At 38.6% G+C, this 20,501-nt stretch overlaps 2 protein-coding genes across 13 annotated transcripts in view; one reads left to right on the forward strand and one right to left on the reverse strand.

Annotated features, from left to right (window-relative positions):
- Unc50 (Unc50 RNA binding protein) overlaps positions 1 to 20,501 on the forward strand; it is a 68,548-nt gene that overhangs the window by 27,235 nt on the left and 20,812 nt on the right. The window lies entirely within an intron of this gene.
- Positions 5,652 to 20,463, reverse strand: LOC123767898 (beta-1,3-galactosyltransferase 5). 7 transcript variants are annotated; one of them, XM_045757978.2, is made up of 5 exons: positions 20,378 to 20,463; positions 15,079 to 15,261; positions 13,763 to 13,951; positions 13,143 to 13,341; positions 5,652 to 8,624 (listed from the first exon to the last, which is right to left on the reverse strand). In XM_045757978.2, exons 3-5 carry the CDS (start codon positions 13,918 to 13,920, stop codon positions 7,761 to 7,763), a joined length of 1,221 nt encoding a protein of 406 aa, XP_045613934.2. In that variant the 5' UTR covers positions 13,921 to 13,951; positions 15,079 to 15,261; positions 20,378 to 20,463; the 3' UTR covers positions 5,652 to 7,760. The 7 variants fall into 7 exon arrangements, with proteins under 7 accessions (XP_045613934.2, XP_045613935.2, XP_045613936.2 ...); XM_045757979.2 differs by having other exon boundaries at positions 15,079 to 15,178; positions 20,378 to 20,451; XM_045757980.2 differs by having other exon boundaries at positions 20,301 to 20,429.

Here is a 20,501-nt window from a genome sequence, read left to right on the forward strand (position 1 = left end):
AATAATTTGGAGTCAGATGTCCGGCACCTCCTGGTGTCACATCATCATGTGATAATCGTAGCACTTAATTCATCTAACATAAAGATCGTCACTGTACATATACAATCACCGTGGCGCAGTGGTAAAGCACTCGCCGGTGTTTTGTGAGCACTTTTGTCTGGGTTTGTATCCTGGCAGGGAGGATTGACTGGGTACCAATCTTTAACTGTAGCCTCTGTTCACCCAGCAACGAATGGGCGAATGGGTACTTGGTTGTTATATGATTTGGCAGGCCGAATTCCGGGGAAAAAAAGGATTAACCACCATTAACTCGTTTGTGTGTGTGTGTGTGTGTGTGTGTGTAATTACCTAAGTGTAATTACCTAAGTGTAGTTACAGGATGAGAGCTACGCTCGTGGTGTCCCGTCTTCCCAGCACTCTTTGTCATATAACGCTTTGAAACTACTGACGGTCTTGGCCTCCACCACCTTCTCACTTAACTTGTTCCAACCGTCTGCCACTCTATTTGCGAAGGTGAATTTTCTTATATTTCTTCGGCATCTGTGTTTAGCTAGTTTAAATCTATGACCTCTTGTTCTTGAAATTCCAGGTCTCAGGAAGTCTTCCCTGTCGATTTTATCAATTCCTGTTACTATTTTGTATGTAGTGATCATATCACCTCTTTTTCTTCTGTCTTCTAGTTTTGGCATATTTAATGCTTCTAACCTCTCCTCATAGCTCTTGCCCTTCAGTTCTGGGAGCCACTTAGTAGCATGTCTTTGCACCTTTTCCAGTTTGTTGATGTGCTTCTTAAGATATGGGCACCACACAACAGCTGCATATTCTAGCTTTGGCCTAACAAAAGTCATGAACAATTTCTTTAGTATATCGCCATCCATGTATTTAAATGCAATTCTGAAGTTAGAAAGCATAGCATAGGCTCCTTGCACAATATTCTTTATGTGGTCCTCAGGTGATAGTTTTCTATCTAGAACCACTCCTAGATCTCTTTCTTTATCAGAATTCTTTAAAGATTTCTCACATAATATATAGGTTGTGTGGGGTCTATGTTCTCCTATTCCACATTCCATAACATGACATTTATTAACATTAAATTCCATTTGCCAAGTGGTGCTCCATATACTTATTTTGTCCAGGTCTTTTTGAAGGGCATGACAGTCATCTAAATTTCTTATCCTTCCTATTATCTTAGCATCATCAGCAAACATGTTCATATAATTCTGTATACCAACTGGTAGATCATTTATGTACACAATAAACATCACTGGTGCAAGAACTGAACCCTGTGGTACTCCACTTGTGACATTTCTCCATTCTGATACATTGCCTCTGATTACTGCCCTCATTTTTCTATCAGTCAGAAAATTTTTCATCCATGATAGAAGCTTACCTGTCACCCCTCCAATATTTTCCAGTTTCCAGAACAACCTCTTATGTGGAACTCTGTCGAAAGCCTTTTTTAGGTCCAGATAGATGCAGTCAACCCAACCATCTCTTTCCTGTAATATCTCTGTGGCTCGATCATAGAAACTGAGTAAATTCGATACACAGGATCTTCCAGATCGAAAACCATACTGTCTGTCTGATATTATATCATTTCTCTCTAGGTGTTCTACCCATTTAGTTTTGATTAGTTTTTCCAATACTTTCACTATTACACTTGTCAATGATACAGGTCTATAATTGAGGGGGTCTTCCCTGCTGCCACTTTTGTAGATTGGAACTATGTTAGCCTGTTTCCACCCGTCTGCTACGATTCCTGTACACAGGGATGCCTGAAAGATCAGGTGAAGTGGAATGCTGAGCTCAGATGCACATTCTCTCAGAACCCATGGTGAAACGCCATCTGGGCCAGCTGCTTTGTTCTTACCGAGCTCCTTGAGCATTTTTTCCACTTCGTCTCTAGACACCTCTATGTGTTCTATGTTGTTCTCTGGAATTCTTATTGTATCTGGTTCCCTAAAGATTTCATTTTGTACAAACACACTTTGGAACTTTTCGTTTAGTGTTTCACACATTTCCTTTTCATCTTCCGTGAATCTATTTCCCATTTTCAACCTCTGAATATTATCCTTTACCTGCAATTTGTTGTTTATGAATTTATAGAATAGACCTGGTTCTGTTTTACATTTGTCCGCAATCCCTTTTTCAAAATTTCTTTCTGCCTCTCTCCTCACTGCCGTGTAGTTGTTTCTCGCATCTTTGTATCGCTGGTATGTTTGGGGGTTCGGCCTCTTCCTGTATTGATTCCATTTTTGTGTCTTTCGGTCTCTAGCCCTCTCGCAATTTCTATTGAACCAATCCTGTTTCCTAGTTCTGCATCTCTGTTTTGGTATAAATTTTTTTGTGCCTTTATCATATATTTCACAAAACTTGACATACATCTCATTCACTTCCTTGCCTAGCATCAAGTCTGTCCAATTATACTCACTAAAAAAATTTCTAAGGTCACCATAATGTCCTCTCCTGAAGTCTGGTTTTTCAACTGCTTCAACCTCCTTATTTTCTTCCAGCTTATAACGCATTGCATACTTTATTCCCAAAAAGACATGGTCACTTTTACCCAAGGGAGGAAGGTACTGAATGTCAAATATCTCTTCCTCCTTCCTGGTAAATATCAAATCTAGCATGGAGGGAACGTCCCCTTCCCTCATCCTCGTAGCTTGTTTAACATGTTGATACAAGAATGTTTCCAGGATGAGGTCTACAAATTTACAGGTCCAAAAATCTTCTGTTTTAGCTTCATATGCTTCCCAGTCTATGGATTTCAAGTTGAAGTCACCGACTATCAACAGTCGTGATCTATCGTTATCCGCTCTCGCTATAATCTCTCTCATTATTGTTATAAGACCTTCACGTTTACTATCTAGCTCCTCCTTTGACCATGTGCTGCTTGGCGGTGGACTATATGCATTTATCATCATTAGTTTATCATCCTCATAGCAGATCTCTAGTGCTATTATGTCAACTTCTTGTGGATTGGCAGTCATTATTTCCTTCACCTTTAGGTGTTCTTTTACCAGCACAGCAACGCCACCGCCTTTCCTAATTTTTCTGTCCCGTCTCCAAATTGAGTAGCCCCTCGGGAATATGACCTCATTTAAAATTACATCTTCAAGTTTTGTCTCCGTGAGTGCAACAATGTCTGGTGTCTGCAGCTGTATTACATCACTTAACTCCAGTATCTTCGATCTCACTCCATCTATGTTGGTGTATGCAATCTTCAGGAACTTGTTCCCCCTCTCCTTATTCTTCACTCCCCCTCTCTCTATTGATTTTGTTGGTTTGCCTTTATGTACCACTTTACTGGTTTGCCTACCCCTATCACTTTGTAGAAAAAAGAATTTATTTCTTCTTCATTCCTGCTCTCATTTAAATGTTTTGCCTCGGCGAGGTTCAGTTTCAGCTTCTCTCTATCTTCTTTTGAAAGATCTCGTCTTAATGACCACCCTTTCCCATCCTCATCCCTTTGCAATTTTCTAGCATTCCTTTGTGTGTGTGTGTGTGTGTGTGTGTGTGTGTGTGTGTGTGTGTGTGTGTATGTATGCATGTATGCATGTATGTATGTATGTATGTATGTATATGTATGTATGTATGTATGTATGTATGTATGTATGTATGTATGTATGTATATATATATGTATATATATATATATATATATATATATATATATATATATATATATATATATATATATATATATATATATATAAGATATTCTAATTAATATTATTATATTAACAAATTTGGAAAGAAATATTTGAAAATGACGAAAACACTGATCCAAGTATGCGGAAAAACCACATGTGAAAAATGGAGAATGCTAAACGCATTTTCGGCTCAACTCGCCTTTATCAGAGCAAATTAGAATCTAGGAGATTCTACAGTATTTTGGAGAAAATATTCTTGTCAAAATATTATATTTTGAAATATGAGATTCTATTGTGGAGAAAATAGATTCGATATTGCTCTGATGAAGGCGAGTTCAAGAAAAAACGCGTTTAGCATTTTCCTTTTTTCACGTGTGTTTTTAGGCATACTTGGATCAGTGATTTTGTGATCGTTGTTGCATGCATACATGCATGCATGCATGCATGCATACATATATATATATATATATATATATATATATATATATATATATATATATATATATATATATATATATATATATATATATATATATATATATATATATATATATATATATATATATACATACATACATACATACATACATACATACATACATACATACATACACACATACTGTACATACATACTGTATAGATATATAAAAAGAATATACAATGGAAACTCGACTTACGAATGCCCCTACTTACGAATTTTTTGAGTTATGACCCCAATTTCATTGAAAAATTTGATTCGACTTACGACCTTTGCCTTGATATGCGACTTTGTTGATACAAGTATGGGTTGACTGAGCATGTGGCTCCTGGTGGCACAGGCTACCAGGAACCATGCTGGATGCTACCACGCTTCAGTTTACCACTGTCACACACCTAGTAACGATCGCACTTGAATATTGTATTTAGGAGGACAACTGGATGGATGGATGGTGAGGGGGACTGGATGGATGGTGAGGGGGACTGGATGGATGGATAGGGGGGGAACTGGATGGATGGATGGTGAGGGGACTGGATGGTGGGGGAATTGGATGAATGGCAGGTGAGTGGAACAGAGAGGCTGGTGGGGAGGGGAGGGGGGGGATGGGAAAGAACATCTGTCAGAAACACCAGCCCTAGAATCATGTAAGGAAAGAACATGTGCAGAGTGAGTGGGTTTACAGGTGATAGAGTAGATGGATGAGTAGCAGGGTGGGCGGAACAGAACGAGTGGGTGGCAGATGGTAAACTGAGGTGGTGGGTGGCAGGGCGGGCACATAGCGGGTGGGTAGCAGGGTGGTCAGGAGACAGTGGGTGGGGCAGATGAGTAGCAGGATGGGTAGCAGTGGGCGGTGACGCAAATGGACCAGCTTCCGGCTAGGACTAATGCAGGGGCTGGTCACCCCTGGTCCCTCCCTGCTACCTCCATCTCCCCCCCCCCCCATCCCGCACCCTCCCTGCTACCTCCATCTCCTCATCCCCCACCCCACCTGTGCCCCCCTCCAATCCATATGGACTGTATTAATATGGTGGGCATCCTTGCTACCAGCTGATAGGTCGGGAGGCAGACTCCCCGAGTGCCTGACATTAAACTTATTGTTGCGACTGGTTTTGACTGTGAAAGCCTGATTGGCTGTGAATGGCTGATTGATTGTGAAAGGCTGATTGACTGTGAATGCCTGATTGACTGTAAATGCGTGACTGACCATAAATGTTTAACCGGTTGCTACCACAACAGTGAATGCTTGACTGCCTTTGGTTATGACTGCCTGTGACTGGTCTTGACTGAATGCTTGACTGACATGTTGTGATTAACTGACTAGTTCTGACTGGCTGCCACATAACAGAGACAGTGAAATGTGTGAAAGGAAAATCTGGAACCAGTGATCCAGATATGAAATCGTTTAAGACGAGCAGGAGACGGTCTCACCTCCTCCCCTTCCCCATACACCAACATCGCTCCTCCCTCCCTCCTCACCATCTCCCATATGCCAACAAGAGTCCTCAGTAAAGGTAAAGTACAGTTAGATGTTTACTTATTTTATTTATAGTTTATAATTATACCTGATTGTTTTGTGTTTGAAAAATATGAGTAGTATTCAGTATAAAATGTATTTTTAAGTTAATATTTTTGGGTGTGTGGAACGGATTAATTCAATTTACATTATTTCTTATGGGAAAATTTGTTTCAAGTTACAATCCATCTCTGGGAACAGATTAAATTCGTAAGTGGAGGTACCACTGTGATAGCTGGAACCACACTATTTGGCTTAGTATGCAAAGTCCGATTTGCATAACAGGTCGAATAATTTTTTTTATTTTCAAATATGCCTTTCCAGATAGATTATTTTTGTTAGAAAGGAACCAATTACATTAGAAACATGATTTACTGACTTAGTTATGTTAGGATCTTCTTGAGGTTATCTTGAGATGATTTGAAGGCTTAGGGTCCCCGCAACCAGGCCTCCTTTTTGTTACACACCCCCATGAAGCAACCTGTAGCAGCTGTCTAACTCCCAGGTACCTATTTACAGTACTGCTAGGTGAACAGAGGCATCAGGGAGGTCCACTCAGGTCAGGATAGGTTAGGTTTGATCAAATTTCTGTTAGTTTTGAAGGAATTTTTTTTTAATTATATGTAATGTAATGGAAAGCTTTATTATTCCATAAGAAAAAAATATTTGAAAAATATATTTCAGGAAAATTCAGCTTCTTGGGTAACTTGGCCTGTTAGGTACAACATAGTTAGGTACAACATATATGTATGTATGTATATGTTGTACCACCTCTGGCTAGAAGAAAGGTACCCTTAGCCTTGGAGGAAATCACACACAATGCATTAGAGGGAATGTTTAGGTCCCCTCCAATACAGTTTCTGTGTGCTTTTCTCAAACCACCCCCTTCCTTTTGTGTTTTGTTGTACTTCATTAGACATTTAAAGGTTACAAGATGTACATTACATCTTGCATTACATACAATTAGTCTTAAAGGTTATGGATCTCTTGGAGCTCCTCCGTCTCCGGACAGGAACCGAGGACGCAGCAGGCATTTTCCCTCTGGATCGCCACACTGAGGCACTGAAACAAGAAACTGGCAGCCCTTGGGTCATTGGTGATGTCAATGAGCCTGGAACCCAATTCCTTGAGAAATCCCAAGGCACTCCTACCCAGGGGCATCTCAGATGCTATGGGAACAAAGCTGTATTGACCTTCCAGTCACCTGTACTTGATTGATTTTGCTGTTTCCCTGTGGTTGGCCGCCCCACCTGCTTGATCACCAAAGTGCTTATGTAGGTATCAACCAGGGGTGGATATACATGTGTAATCCCACACCAGCTGTCTGCCCCTCTTCCAGGGGTATATTGTGATGCCATCTGGGCAAAGTGCAGAGGGTCATCTGGGTTTTGGTCCCCTAGGATGCGAGGTTCTCTCTCTGCTGGGCACTGAGCTGAGGCAAGGCTCCTCTTGATGATGTCATTGACCTTGTTGTGTCTTGCATGCCAGTCCTTGGATTTTCTGCAGTGCAACTCGTGCAGTCCATATTGGTCTGCTTCCACCCTGTTGCAAGTACTGTACACTTGTATTCAGTGTGAATTGGAGCACCAAGGCGGAGGGCTGTATATATATAATAGCGTCATACCTGACAGCCATAACTGCACTATGTAGGCAAGGCCCGATTTGCCTAACAGGCAGTGATTTTTTGTTATTTTCAAATATTTCTTTCCAAATTTATTAATATAATAATAATAATTAGAATAAACCATGTGAATTGCTGACTTAATTAGGTTAGGTTTGATCAAATTTCTATGTTAGTGTTAACTAAAAATTATAAAAATTATAATCATATAGAATGTTAAAGCTTTCCATTATATTATAAGAAAACAAGGGGGGGGGGGGGGATGAAATATATATATATAATATTGGTCCTGGCTCCCATTACAATGTGATACTGATTAATACTGGGAGTGTTCACTATTGGCCAGGAAAAAAAATATGGGTAGGCATAAAAATGTCCTTTTTTCGTAATATGAAATGCACATTTAGTATTAGATAAGGAAGAGATAATTTTTTTTTTGGTTAAGGTGGCAATTTTGATGATAGCCACACTTTGAGGGTTCAGTATAGTGTACAGTATTAATTATCTTTACTTGGTAACCTAGGAAAAATATAAGAGATTATAGAATCAAAAGCATTAGTAATATAAACCAGAAAATGATCACAGGCACCATGGTTCAAATTATGAAGTGCTTGGGTTATAGACAACATCTCAGAAGGAGAGAGACCATGTGAAGTGAAGAGCTTACGATAAGTGCATGGGCTGTCCCATCTTGGACGGAAGGCATTCCAACCATCCAAGTGACTCAATCTCATTTTTAACCCATTGTTGCCTACAAGACCAGAAATATAAACATCTTCCAACTCTATTAGGGGTATGAATTTTGCTGCTTCTATTAGATGACGGATGATGTTTGAAGTCATTATGTAAGAAGTGCCAGACAAGAAAGGTGGCAAAAATTCATTGGGATAAATCTTGGGATCCAAGTACCACTTTGAGTATGGGTCTCTGTCTGCTTTCACCCTGTTATATAAGTATCCTCCAAATAAATAAGACTCATATTCATGAGTTTGAGAGTTGATAAAATAACTAATGTATTGGTATGGTGTAAAGGCATCACACAAGTTCTTTGGGAAAGTTTTCAAGAAGGTCGGGGCTGGAGTAACTTTTTCCTGTGCATCAGAACTGGATGAGTTGTCTTTCTTTTTTTCACTATACATATATTTCCGTGCCTCGTTAACACACACTGTTAAGCTGTATAGTCTTTGCACATTAAGAAAAATATCATCATCAATTTTGAGAATGAAACTGGCATTCATGCAGAAGCTTTGCGTCCAACTAAGAAGACTAAGTGTTTTAAGAGTGAGGTTTGAATAAGAATCATAGAAGCTCAAGTCCTGAGCAATGTCTCCATGCTTCTCTGCTTCTGCTCTCACTTGGTCCTGGTAAATAAGAATCATTGTTAATAAGAGTTCTACTTAAACAAATGTTATTTCTAAAGCAAACATAAAAAACATGCATTAAGGATTTCTATATACTGTACAAGGCTTTGAAAATTTTGCTTTTAAAGGAATTAGAAATACTGTACGCCCATGTTTAAGAAAGTCATGAATGGATGAAAATTATATTATCAATGGATTATCCATCAGTAATATAAGAAAATATTAATATAGTTTTCTGTGGGGAGCCCCTACAGCTCCCTGGAGCTATTGGGCTAATATGTGATACATTAGACCAGGGCTTTAGTTAATGGAGTTCTGCCTACTGGGGACCACGAGCCAGAACCTGGTTGGTTCTGACTTGTGGTCCCCGGTAGGCAGAACGCCACTGACTAAAGCCCTAGTCTAATGTATCGCATATTAGCCTGATAGCTCCAGATAGCCTTTGGGGCTCATCCAGAAAATTGCGTTTCATTACATTTAACGCTGGTTTTTTAATTATCTAGTACTGGTACTGATTGAAGTTGTGAAGAGATTTACAGACAAGTCTAGGTAAAGTTTGCATGTGATACTGGTAACTGAGCTAAACACAAGAGCCAGTTAGAATTTTAATACATGTAGCCATTCTATTATTCCATTTTCAATGGCCTTGGTCTAAGACCAGTTTACCAAGAATCTACAACCAGAGGTTCTAACCCTCATCAAGGCTCCTGTGGATTTGTTCATTGATGTATCATGTTAATGTAATTTCTCTGTGTGTACCAGTTTATACATTATTGTCTTTGCCTGCATGTAATGCTGTATTTGGATTCTTTGTTGTGGCTGCCATTTAATCCTTGGAGGTGGTTCTTAGTCTAGGCATCCTTTATTACCTATAAAATTTGATCAGAGTACTGTATCTTCATAAGTTTTTATAATACAATATGAAATGTAACAAATAAATGACCTGCCAGACAAAAACAATCTAATATAGACTTGTCATGTTTGTAAGCAGACGTGCAAATTGTATGAAAGTAGTAAAGACTCGAAATTCAGGTAAAGCAAGCAAGGAAGGCGAGTGACAATTGCATAAAAAGCCATGGCAAACTGAAAGATATTTATGATTAAATACAATCTTTTTAAAAATGTTAGTAATATATAGTAATGTATACACTACCTACGAGAATCTAGGTCGGCACCAAAATGTGGGTATTGCACTGTGCCATGCTGTAAGTTCTGCAACCACCCTGTACTAGCCCTGAAGTTCTTAATGCCTATGGTTAATGCTATTTTGTCATCTATAGTGTGTGTGTAACTGTGCATCACCAACAGACTAACCCATCATCATCCAGTTCCTAGAGTTTGGAAGGTTTCAGTTTGCTGTTACTTACAATTCCACCACTGCTTTCCATTTTATTTCACAAACTATATGATTTGCTAAATTTTTGTTTAGAAACAACAGTAGTACCAATACCATATTCTGACAGTTGCATGCCTCACCAGCCACGATTATATTTCTCTCTAATAACTTGGCCTTCTTAGTCATGGTAAGGAAGTTCCTCTTATCATTGTCTGAAGTGCACATACCATTTGCTGGCTTCAAGCTACGAATAGTGACTGTACATTGAAAGAAAAGCCAGTGAAAATGCTTGAGGGATGAGAGGTCAGACCACACTCCCACACAAGGAAAACACACGGCCAGTATTCATGGCCTTAATAGGTCTGGATGACTTGGAAAAATGTCAGGCTCTCTTGTAGAATTTATAGTAGAACTTTTGTAAAACAATTCTAAAATACAAATGAATAATATTTATAAGTAACAATGCAAAATAAAGCAAGATGAGCAAGAAAAAAACAAGAACTCACTTGAACAAACTATATGGGATATAGCTGATTCATTGTATTTGAATCCATCCCCCCCAACTAAAAAAAAAAAAAACATATATATATTATTGTTTTAAGATGGCCTAGAACCACCATAATGCATATACTGTACAAGTTTGTTACTTAAATTAATCAGTATGGTAGTGTAGGGGTACCTTCGACAAGGCCACTAGGGTTAGTGGCCCTCGGGCAAAAAAAAAAAAAAAACCTCTTATGTACCCTCAGAATAACCCTGATGCACATTGGGTAAGTACAAATCCAATATAAGATATATTTTTCACATTGAATCATGAAAATAATTTCATTGGTTATGCATTCTTCATTTTGACCGTTGCATATAATAGAGCAATCACTGACAAACCATTTCCATAAGTAAAACTTATGACAATTACTGGTAGTGCACATGTAGTAAACTTTAGTTTGATTTATAGAAATAGAGCTGGAAAATGGTGCTACAGCTAAAAGGTTACCCTCAAAGTATGGAAAAATAAATATTTATAAGAAAATATAAATTATATAAGAAAAACAAGTAAATCTTTATTTAAAATGGGAAGAAAAAAATTGTATATCTACTCGAATTTTGGCCTGGGCAGAAGTGAACATTCATCAGCATTACCATAAAACCTGAGTAATTTTCTTTTGAAATGAAGGTTCTATTAGACATATGCTTCCAAAACTGGACCAGTTTATCTGCATTAAACACTTGCACAGGCAGGTAACCCTTAGCTTCAACATATGCTTTCAGGTCTTTGATGAACAGTGCTACTGCTGATTTATAAGTCCTAGCAACCTCACCAGTTGCTCAACATTATTTTTTATCAAGCCGTTGCATTAATTTCCTCTGCATTCAATTTAATTAAGCAGATGCTAGATTCATTCATATTATAGCAGCAACCCAGTGTTGTGGCATACTCCCAAGCTTCATCAGGATTTCATATATCTCCCCTATTGTTTTCATATGCTATCTTTTCTTTGAGTGGGTTTCACTAAAATTAATAGAAGATACAGAATGTTTGGTTAGACCCACAAGTGAAGCCTGGTCCTAGGGAATAGAACAACTCCCAGAACCCCATCCTGGTACTACCATGGTGCAAAAATAACACTTTGCACCATGGCTCTACATCACTTTGGAATAACAATATCCCAAAGCGAGTAAGTGAAAAGTTATTTTTAAGCATATGCAACACAATAAATAATATAGGCAGAGGGGTAGGCGAGGTAGGTATATAAATCCTGAGGAGTGCCAGCAACCACCCAAGACATCATGCATCTCCACACAAAACAATAACAAAACATGCCCACGTCAACACTCACTGTGCTGATAGTTGTTTGTGATTTAAATCAGTTAGAATTTTGTGAGTAACGAATATGGGCGCATATAACTGGATTAACAGTTTTGAAGATGCATTGTGCAAGGGATCATGGGATATTCAAAGGAAAAGAATCTTTATACAAACTAAAAAAAAAAAATACCAAAATAAATAGAAACAAAGATCAGGAGCTGAAGTCTGATACCAAATTATTTTGTGACCTCCCACGACTTGTCAGGAGACACCATTGAAGTATTGGAATATATTGGCAACATTGGTACAGTATCGAAATGGTGACATGTGTGTTAAAGTGTTAAACTGTGTACAGTACTTTAAATGTAAGTTATGTATTTTATGAGATCAATCAAACATTTCAGACTGGAAACATTAACATTATTAAAAGTTATTACTGAGAACACTAACAATTACAATATTTTATGTACAATACTACACTGTTCAAAAGGCAGTAGTTCTATATCTCAATTTCAAATTATATTATATACAGTATCTCTAAACACAAGTGTGGAACATGCCTCTAACAGGGATCTGATTAATATGTGCACTAATGGCATAATGAGTGACTGGTTTGATATTGATGTAGGTGTACATCAGTTGCGTGATTTGTGTATACTGTAGTCTATACGGAATTAAAATTCACGAGGATCAGTGTACACATGATCTTACAAAGGGGATTGGGTGCTTCTCTGGATAACTGCCGAGTGTTGTAGTGCTTGTTTTTGTGTTGTTATACATGATATGGTGTAATGAATGGATGAAATTTTTAATGTTCTGTACTGTATTATTTAATATATATAATCTTTTTCACAATATTATTCATCTTTTTTCTTTGGGCTGATACCTCCTGTCCCCATGACAGTAGGAAATTGGGTAATGATTACCTATGTTCGGTACAATAATAATAAATTTATCATGTTGTAACAATGTAGTTGGGATTAATATTCCTGGATATGCAAAGTATTGTTTTGAAACACTAGTTCCTAGGTAATAAGTGAGAGCAGTTGTGTGTGTGTGTGTGTGTGGGGTAAATGAGTTGTCAAAGGAAAGCAGTGTTAAGGAAATACTGAAACTATAAACTGAATGATGTGAAAATGTTTCGTAGGGAATAAGATTGAAAGATAACATTAACCTATAAATTAGCATGGCAAGGGTAGCTAAATAATTAAGACCTCTAGTAATCTGCTCACTGTTGCACAGACATTAAGTTGAGAATACGCACAAGTATGATATGAAGGTGTTTTATGTGCTTCAGCCATCCTGTTTTGTTAAAAGTACAGAAAAATAGAATAGATATAATGAACAAAATCCAAGTTGCAGTAAAATGACAAACCTGCAGTAAACTGTCTGCTGTTTCTCCAATATAGAAAATTAATTGCCATGAAGAAGGCAAGTGGGCACCCCAGCTTCTACGCACTGCTTGTCTTGCTTTTAGATTAGCTACAGAAGATGGTACAATAAGCAGCACGTCGACCTCGTTTCTTTTACACTTCTCTCTTACTTTAACTGGGTCCAGTGACATGTGATGCAAGCTAGAGAAAAGAAAGGAGTCAGGGGGAAATTTATGGTAGTATAATTTTTTTTTTAGCATTTTGTTATAATGTGGTCTTTAACATTCTTTGTGAATATACATAATTAACTACACAGTGTACAGTATGTTTTGGAACCAGTATGCAAGACATTTTAAGTACTTTACCAGTATCCTACTACTTGGACTTGCTGAATTGTTTAATATTTGTTTAAATGTAAAATAAAAACTTTGATATTGTGCCAAAGTGTGTGAAAAATAAGTTGAACAGAGACGGAGTTGTCCTGACTTACATGCTTCCATTAGTAACCTAGACAGACTGATCTACTGCTTATGTATCCTATTCTTTACAAAAATCTAAAGATTCCTTCAATTCAAGCTTGCAAATTTTAGTGGTTTATGCCATAATTAGTATATTATTTTACCTGTTTAAGAAAGTTGATGCATTTCTCAGGTGTATTGTTGTGGGAGGTCTTGGATCATATGTAGGCCATAGTTCTTTTAACAGTATCATTACCACAGCTACTGCCAAAATCCCCAGGGCTATTCCCCGAATCAGTCGACACCAACGCCGCATGACCATGCTCCTAACTTTATACCATCTTGGTTTGACACTGATTAAATAAGAGACCAAAAGTCCAGTTAACATATCTAACTACAGTACTGTATTCAGAAATGGCAATGAAGATTAATACAAATACTGCACTATGATGCATTCATGTAGACTGTCATATTATATTAGGATCCTACCTTGGTTTATGGAGGGTACAGAGAAATAATACCACAAGGTTTACTTTTGTTTAGACTTACCTGGGGGCCACTAGAGTGCACAGTATTTCATACCATACCAATAAACTTTACAGGACTTATGTGCAAAGACTAGGATTTTATATTATAGTACTTTATATGGAAATTTAGTTGTTAAATTGTGTTTGGCTAGTCTATATACTCCCTTTAGATGAAGACATAGCAAATTATTCAAATAAAATAAATTGGATAAGGTAACCAGTTCCTGGCCTCCTATGATACATTAGGAAAAAAAAAAAGTATGTTGCCAGTGATAGTTGCCATGAACACTTGAAAGCTGGTGATCGACCACAGCATCTCTAAATCAAATGAAAACAGATTGGCACATCATGCTGCTACCTTGCACATTTTAGCCTGGGCAGAGCGTTTGGGGCGATTTCGTTAAGTTTCGGACAAGGAACTCTGTAATCATACTATAGAATTGATGCTGTGAAGTAAAATCTGAGGAGGATCAGATCTTAAGCATCAGCGATTCACACAAAGCAGTTCAGTAAATATGGTGGAAGAAAGCTGTCCAAAAAAACATCAAAGCAGAAGCACCACCATTGCTGCTTTCTTTTGGGCAAGGATATTCCTGCATGGGCCCTAAGCCTCTCACTGAACCACACCGAAGTAATGTTGACATTAAGTGCCACTGTGTACATTTATATCACATTTTAATGCTTAGCCCAACGAAACAAACCACGGAACATTTTGTTGGTTGATTATCGGCTGTTTGGATTATTAGTCTGTTCGTACCAGTTGGTTTGTGTAGAGCAACCTTTAAAGTACATGGTCGTGGTATTGTTTGCAATAATTTATTGTTCTGGTGAACTTTTGTAGAGGCTTAAGAATAACCAAAGAGTTATGCAAGATGCTGAAGTACAGTACAGTACCTGTACTGTACTACCTTATATAAGAGATTTATTACTTGGTTTTAGAAATACAAACCTACCTTTTGTCTTTGGTCCAGTGATATATTTTGACGTTATGCTCCCACTGCAAAGCAGTGCAAGACACAATTCTTTGGTCTTGATCTCTCCATTTGTCTAGTCCTGTTTGTGTAATCAAAGTTAGTATTGTATGTATGTTGAGAAGTCATCTACACTTGCAGTTGTATGTACAGTAATCACCTCTCCTGGACAAAAAAACACATTAATTGATTAATCTGTTAAAGCTTCAATTAAACCAAATAATTGCCCCTTAATATACAGTACTATTAATATTTTACACATGCAAAATTCAATATCATAATTGAAACATATTTGACACTATAGAGGTCAACACTATGGTATGAACTACAGTACTTTTAAACAGCCTCAACTACAGACCTATTCCATTCACCTGGGCTGAATGTGTGGATTCACCTGACAGAAGTGTGGATGACAATTTACAGACCTATGCTATGCTAATACCAGATGAACACAATAATGCTCTAGGATGTCTTAATTCAATTAATATCCCTTATTAAATTCAACATTACCCATGTTTTAAGGAGCTTCACCAGATAATGTGTGGAATGTTCATTATATAACTGACGATCTTGAGTGGCAACTGAAGTTTAATAAAATGTTTTAAACCTCTTGTTAATATTCATCTATACAATAATCCAGCATTTGTGTGTGTAGGTGACTGGCCATTTGTGTAAGAGTGTATATAAGTTAAATGATTGAATGTGTAGATGTACAGTACTGTATTTGTTCTTAAATGTGTTGAAGCACTGGTGTTAGCAATATAGATGAGCATCAGGAATATAACAAGGGGCAAGTGAGGGAGGGAATTATCAGGGGAAAGTGCAAACCATTACAACTATATAGCAGAGGGGGGGGAACCCAGTGAGAAGCTTTACCAGTAATTAATGTGTTGGCATCTGCTAACCTCTAAGCTATGATACTTGGTTTGAGATTAGATTATGCTTAGGTTAAAGCACTTGCATTGGAGAGAGAGAGACAGACAGACAGGTATGCATTCATCATCATCTTGAGATGATTTCGGGGCATAGCGTCCCCGCGGTCTGGTCCTCAACCAGGCCTCCTTTTTGTTACACACCCCCAGGAAGCAGCCTGCAGCAACTATCTAACTACCAGGTTCCTATTTACTGCTAGGTAACAGGGGCATCAGGGTGAAAGAAACTTTTTGCTCATTTGTCTCCGCCTCCACCGGGGATCGAACCCAGAACCTCAGGACAAAGCGCTGTCCACTCAGCTGTCAGGCGCCCACATGGAGAGTGGGCTGGCATGAATACATGAGACAAGTGGGCTGGTCTTGAGACTTAGGTCTCTAGTTCTAGTATCATGTGATGACAATGAATTATGAACATAATGACTACCACAGCACATCTTCCAACCTGAATACTATGGGCAAGGTAAACACTGGGACAGAATTATTCACTCTACTGCGGACTCCTCTACCAGCAGCAAGATCAATGTAACTTATTTGCAATGTGCTTCATATTCCATAACTGTTAATACCTGTGGCTCACAGTTATACACTGATGGGTGTGTTCTGTATCTCTTTTGTACACTCTGAGTAAACTTTATTCTTGGACTATGTTCAGGACTGAAGTACAGTACAGTACTTACTAACAGGTTGGTTAGTAAGCTACATTTATTTATTTATATACAAGAAGGTACATTGGGTTTATGAGAGTACATAGCATTGATGTTTTTACATTCTTGTAAAGCCACTAGCATGCAAAGCGTTTTGGGCAGAAACAGATATTGTGGGGGTGTTCAGTTAGTATATGGATGGGTGGGTGGCTGTAGGAACCGTATGTGAAAAAACATATGGTTAATATATGTTAATATATAAAGATACACAGGTTATTAGGCTTAAGGCAATCCAGTGATCATTAAAGTGGGCCAAGGTCACCCTCCACCCATCAGTCTGTCTCTGACCATGTCCAAATTCAGTACTGTACTAGTATTCTCATGTTCAGTATCATTATTATGGAAACCAGTGAGCATTAAGATATATTTTGTATGTGCAATATAGCATGAAATTTCTTTTTAGATTTGCATTTTCTCAGGTGGTATGAGTTAATTTCCCCGTCTAAATACCAAGATACATAATAATTTTTATTCTCAAGAAGGTACAATGGGATTGAGAGATTACATAAGATTGGTATTTTTACATTCCGGCACAGCTACTAATACGCATAGCATTTCGGGCAGGAAAAATAATGTTTTTTGCGTTGATCTCCAGACACATCATATTACATCTATATGTAGATGTAGTTCCTAGGTGTCTACTGGTCTGTCAATCTAAACTAAGAAGATCCTAAGTCTGCCTGAAAGGAATAAAAACCAAATCTTAATTTTAAAAACCTTTTAAAAATCTTTATCTTAAATTATTATTTTCATTATATGCATGCTCTTGGTTGTTGAAAATATTGGTTGCAAATATTTTCCCTGTGTGTGTGTTTGTCGATATCTACCATATTAATGTCATTATGGTATATATGCAGATGCTCTGGTGATTTCTATCTCACTTTACCAAATGATGCAAGAAATGGAGGGATTTATAATGACTGATGTCCAAGAACCAGCAACTTTACCAATTGATTAGTGGTGGTGGTTTTGGCAAATGAGATGTTGGCGGAAATGGAGTGTGGGTATGCTTAATTGTTGTAGGGTTGGTAGTTGTGGCAGTGGTATTATTGTTTGTGGGGTATGTTCACAGTAATTACACCGGTCTTTGTAATGTTGGTGTGATTGTACTAATTGTAGTTATTGGTGGTGGTGTTTGCAATGGTTAAAGTGTGTAGTGGTGGGAGGGAATAGAATGGTTATGGACACATTTCTGCTGAGTGTACAGTGTACATGAGGCTAGAAGGTTGAAAATAAACATTGTTAATTATTCAAACATAAGTACAGTATTTCAAACAGGCAAATTAGCTGTGAATGATGTGTGTGTATTACTCTATTAACCAGGTTAAGCACCATTGTGTCTGGACAATAACTGCATATTCTCATTCTCTCTCTCTCGCATTCTCTCTCTCTCTCTCTCGCATTCTCTCTCTCTCTCTCTCGCATTCTCTCTCTCTCTCTCTCTCGCATTCTCTCTCTCTCTCTCTCTCTCTCTCTCTCGCATTCTCTCTCTCGCATTCTCTCGCATTCTCTCTCTCTCTCTCTCGCATTCTCTCTCTCTCTCTCGCATTCTCTCTCTCTCTCTCGCATTCTCTCTCTCTCTCTCGCATTCTCTCTCTCTCTCTCTCTCTCTCTCTCTCGCATTCTCTCTCTCTCTCTCTCTCTCTCTCACATTCTCTCTCTCTCTCTCTCTCTCTCGCATTCTCTCTCTCTCTCTCTCTCGCATTCTCTCTCTCTCTCTCTCTCGCATTCTCTCTCTCTCTCTCTCTCTCTCTCGCATTCTCTCTCTCTCTCTCTCGCATTCTCTCTCTCTCTCTCTCTCTCGCATTCTCTCTCTCTCTCTCTCTCTCGTATTCTCTCTCTCTCTCTCGCATTCTCTCTCTCTCTCGCATTCTCTCTCTCTCTCTCTCTCGCATTCTCTCTCTCTCATTCTCTCTCTCTCTCTCTCTCATTCTCTCTCTCTCTCTCTCTCTCTCTCTCTCTCTCTCTCTCTCTCTCTCTCTCTCTCTCTCTCTCTCTCTCTCTCTCTCTCGCATTCTCTCTCTCTCGCATTCTCTCTCTCTCGCATTCTCTCTCTCTCGCATTCTCTCTCTCTCGCATTCTCTCTCTCTCGCATTCTCTCTCTCTCGCATTCTCTCTCTCTCGCATTCTCTCCCTCTCTTTTTTTTTGACAGCCTTACCCTTTGTTAGTGAGACAGCAATAAGCCTAACAGGCTTTGTGTCCCCCTAACAATGGCAAACCATTACTATGGCTTTCAACCTCTGCAATTATGAAGAACTTGTAGTTTTAAAGCTATTAGGTTATAATTACAGATTAATAGAGTAGTGGTATGGTATACCATTGTTGGGGACAGAAAGCCTGTTAGTCACACTGAGGTTCTTCTACTAACCAAGGGCAAGAGTGACAGATGCATACATCATTCACTATCCCACCATTGACAAACTACAAGTGACATACTGCACACACTTAACAAATTTGAGTAAAATCACTATTTTTTGTAATTCAAGGTATAGAAAAAATATATATGCAAATTAGGTTGAGCAAAATTTGCTACTTTAACCTTTGCAAATTATTGACAATACCACATTGCATCAGGACAATAAACTTTTGATAATGCTTCACTTATTAACTGCTTAGATACATTTCAAGGTATTATCCTACCAGACATTGTGGTAGTCTGTTATCATGGTGCAATAACAGTTGCAACCTTCCTTTTGCAAACATTAATGTCTTGAAAGTTTCAAGATTGCAATTATTTTAGAAAAAAGTTAATATTGACAAAGCCATATTTGTGTAGCTATGCCTTCTGGGAGATACCTAATCTTAATTCATGTTGTTTGGGGACGGTCAGCCTGCGTATACAAGCTTTAGGCTTATATTGAGGTCCCCTGCATGGTGGAACTAATGTGTGATAGTTTGCATAGCAACCAAGCTAACATGGCAACCAAGCTAGCATGGCAAGCATACACTGACAAGACAATTGCTTGCACCACGGCACATCCCAGTTCTGTATATTTGATTTATTTGTTTAGTTATTTATATATACAGAGAGTTCTTACAGTCTTGTACAGTCACTAGCACGCATAGCATTTCGGGCAGGCCCTTAATCCTATGTTCCCCGTAATATACGACCCGCCAAATCGTTTAACAACCAGGTACCCATTTTACTGCTGGGTAAACTGGCAACAGTTAAGGATTTGCGCCTAGTAAATCCTCCCCGGCCAGGATACGAACCCTGGACAAAGCAGTCGCGAAACGCCACGGGGACACACACTGCACCACGGGGACTGTAAATAGAGCTGTCTTACCAAATTACATTAATCAAGTCTTAAACTATTTCAGTAGCACTAGACTGAGAAGCAAGCCCAAGCGAGAGCACAGTCCGCTGCTGTTGTCAGTCACAGGTATGATGTAAATGCCACATTAACAATAATCAAAACTAAATTCCTCAGTATTGATAATGGCTTGGCGCTCTCCCCTGACGATTCCCTCCCCGGTATGGATGGCAGCACAGCGCCACAACTGTGAACGTGGCTGTTTGGCAGATAATTTAGTTGCCATATTTCCAAGAAAGAAGGCACGACTCACGATGAATACTAGAGTGTATGACTAGTATGGGTGGTTGTTGTGGCGAAGGGAAGGTGTGTTAGTAACTAGGAGTATACCTGGAGCAGGAGGAGTGGAGATGTGGCCGCTCCAGCGCTCCTCCCACCACTGGTGGCCACCTGCTGGCCTCTGCCAACCCCCTTCCCCGCCACGTTTATTTATTCATATAGTCATCTAGTTGTG

This window comes from Procambarus clarkii, chromosome 58 (assembly GCF_040958095.1).
Source record: "Procambarus clarkii isolate CNS0578487 chromosome 58, FALCON_Pclarkii_2.0, whole genome shotgun sequence".
NCBI classification, from domain to species: domain Eukaryota; kingdom Metazoa; phylum Arthropoda; class Malacostraca; order Decapoda; family Cambaridae; genus Procambarus; species Procambarus clarkii.

Coding starts and splice junctions, on each gene's coding strand:
- LOC123767898 (XM_045757978.2), bottom strand. CDS start 13,920: ATGGTCATGCGGCGTTGGTGTCGACTGATTCGGGGAATAGCCCTGGGG. Junction 13,342..13,762: donor GCATCAACTTTCTTAAACAG/GTAAAATAATAT, acceptor TCTTTTCTCTAG/CTTGCATCACATGTCACTGG. Junction 8,625..13,142: donor CAGCAGACAGTTTACTGCAG/GTTTGTCATTTT, acceptor CTTATTTACCAG/GACCAAGTGAGAGCAGAAGC.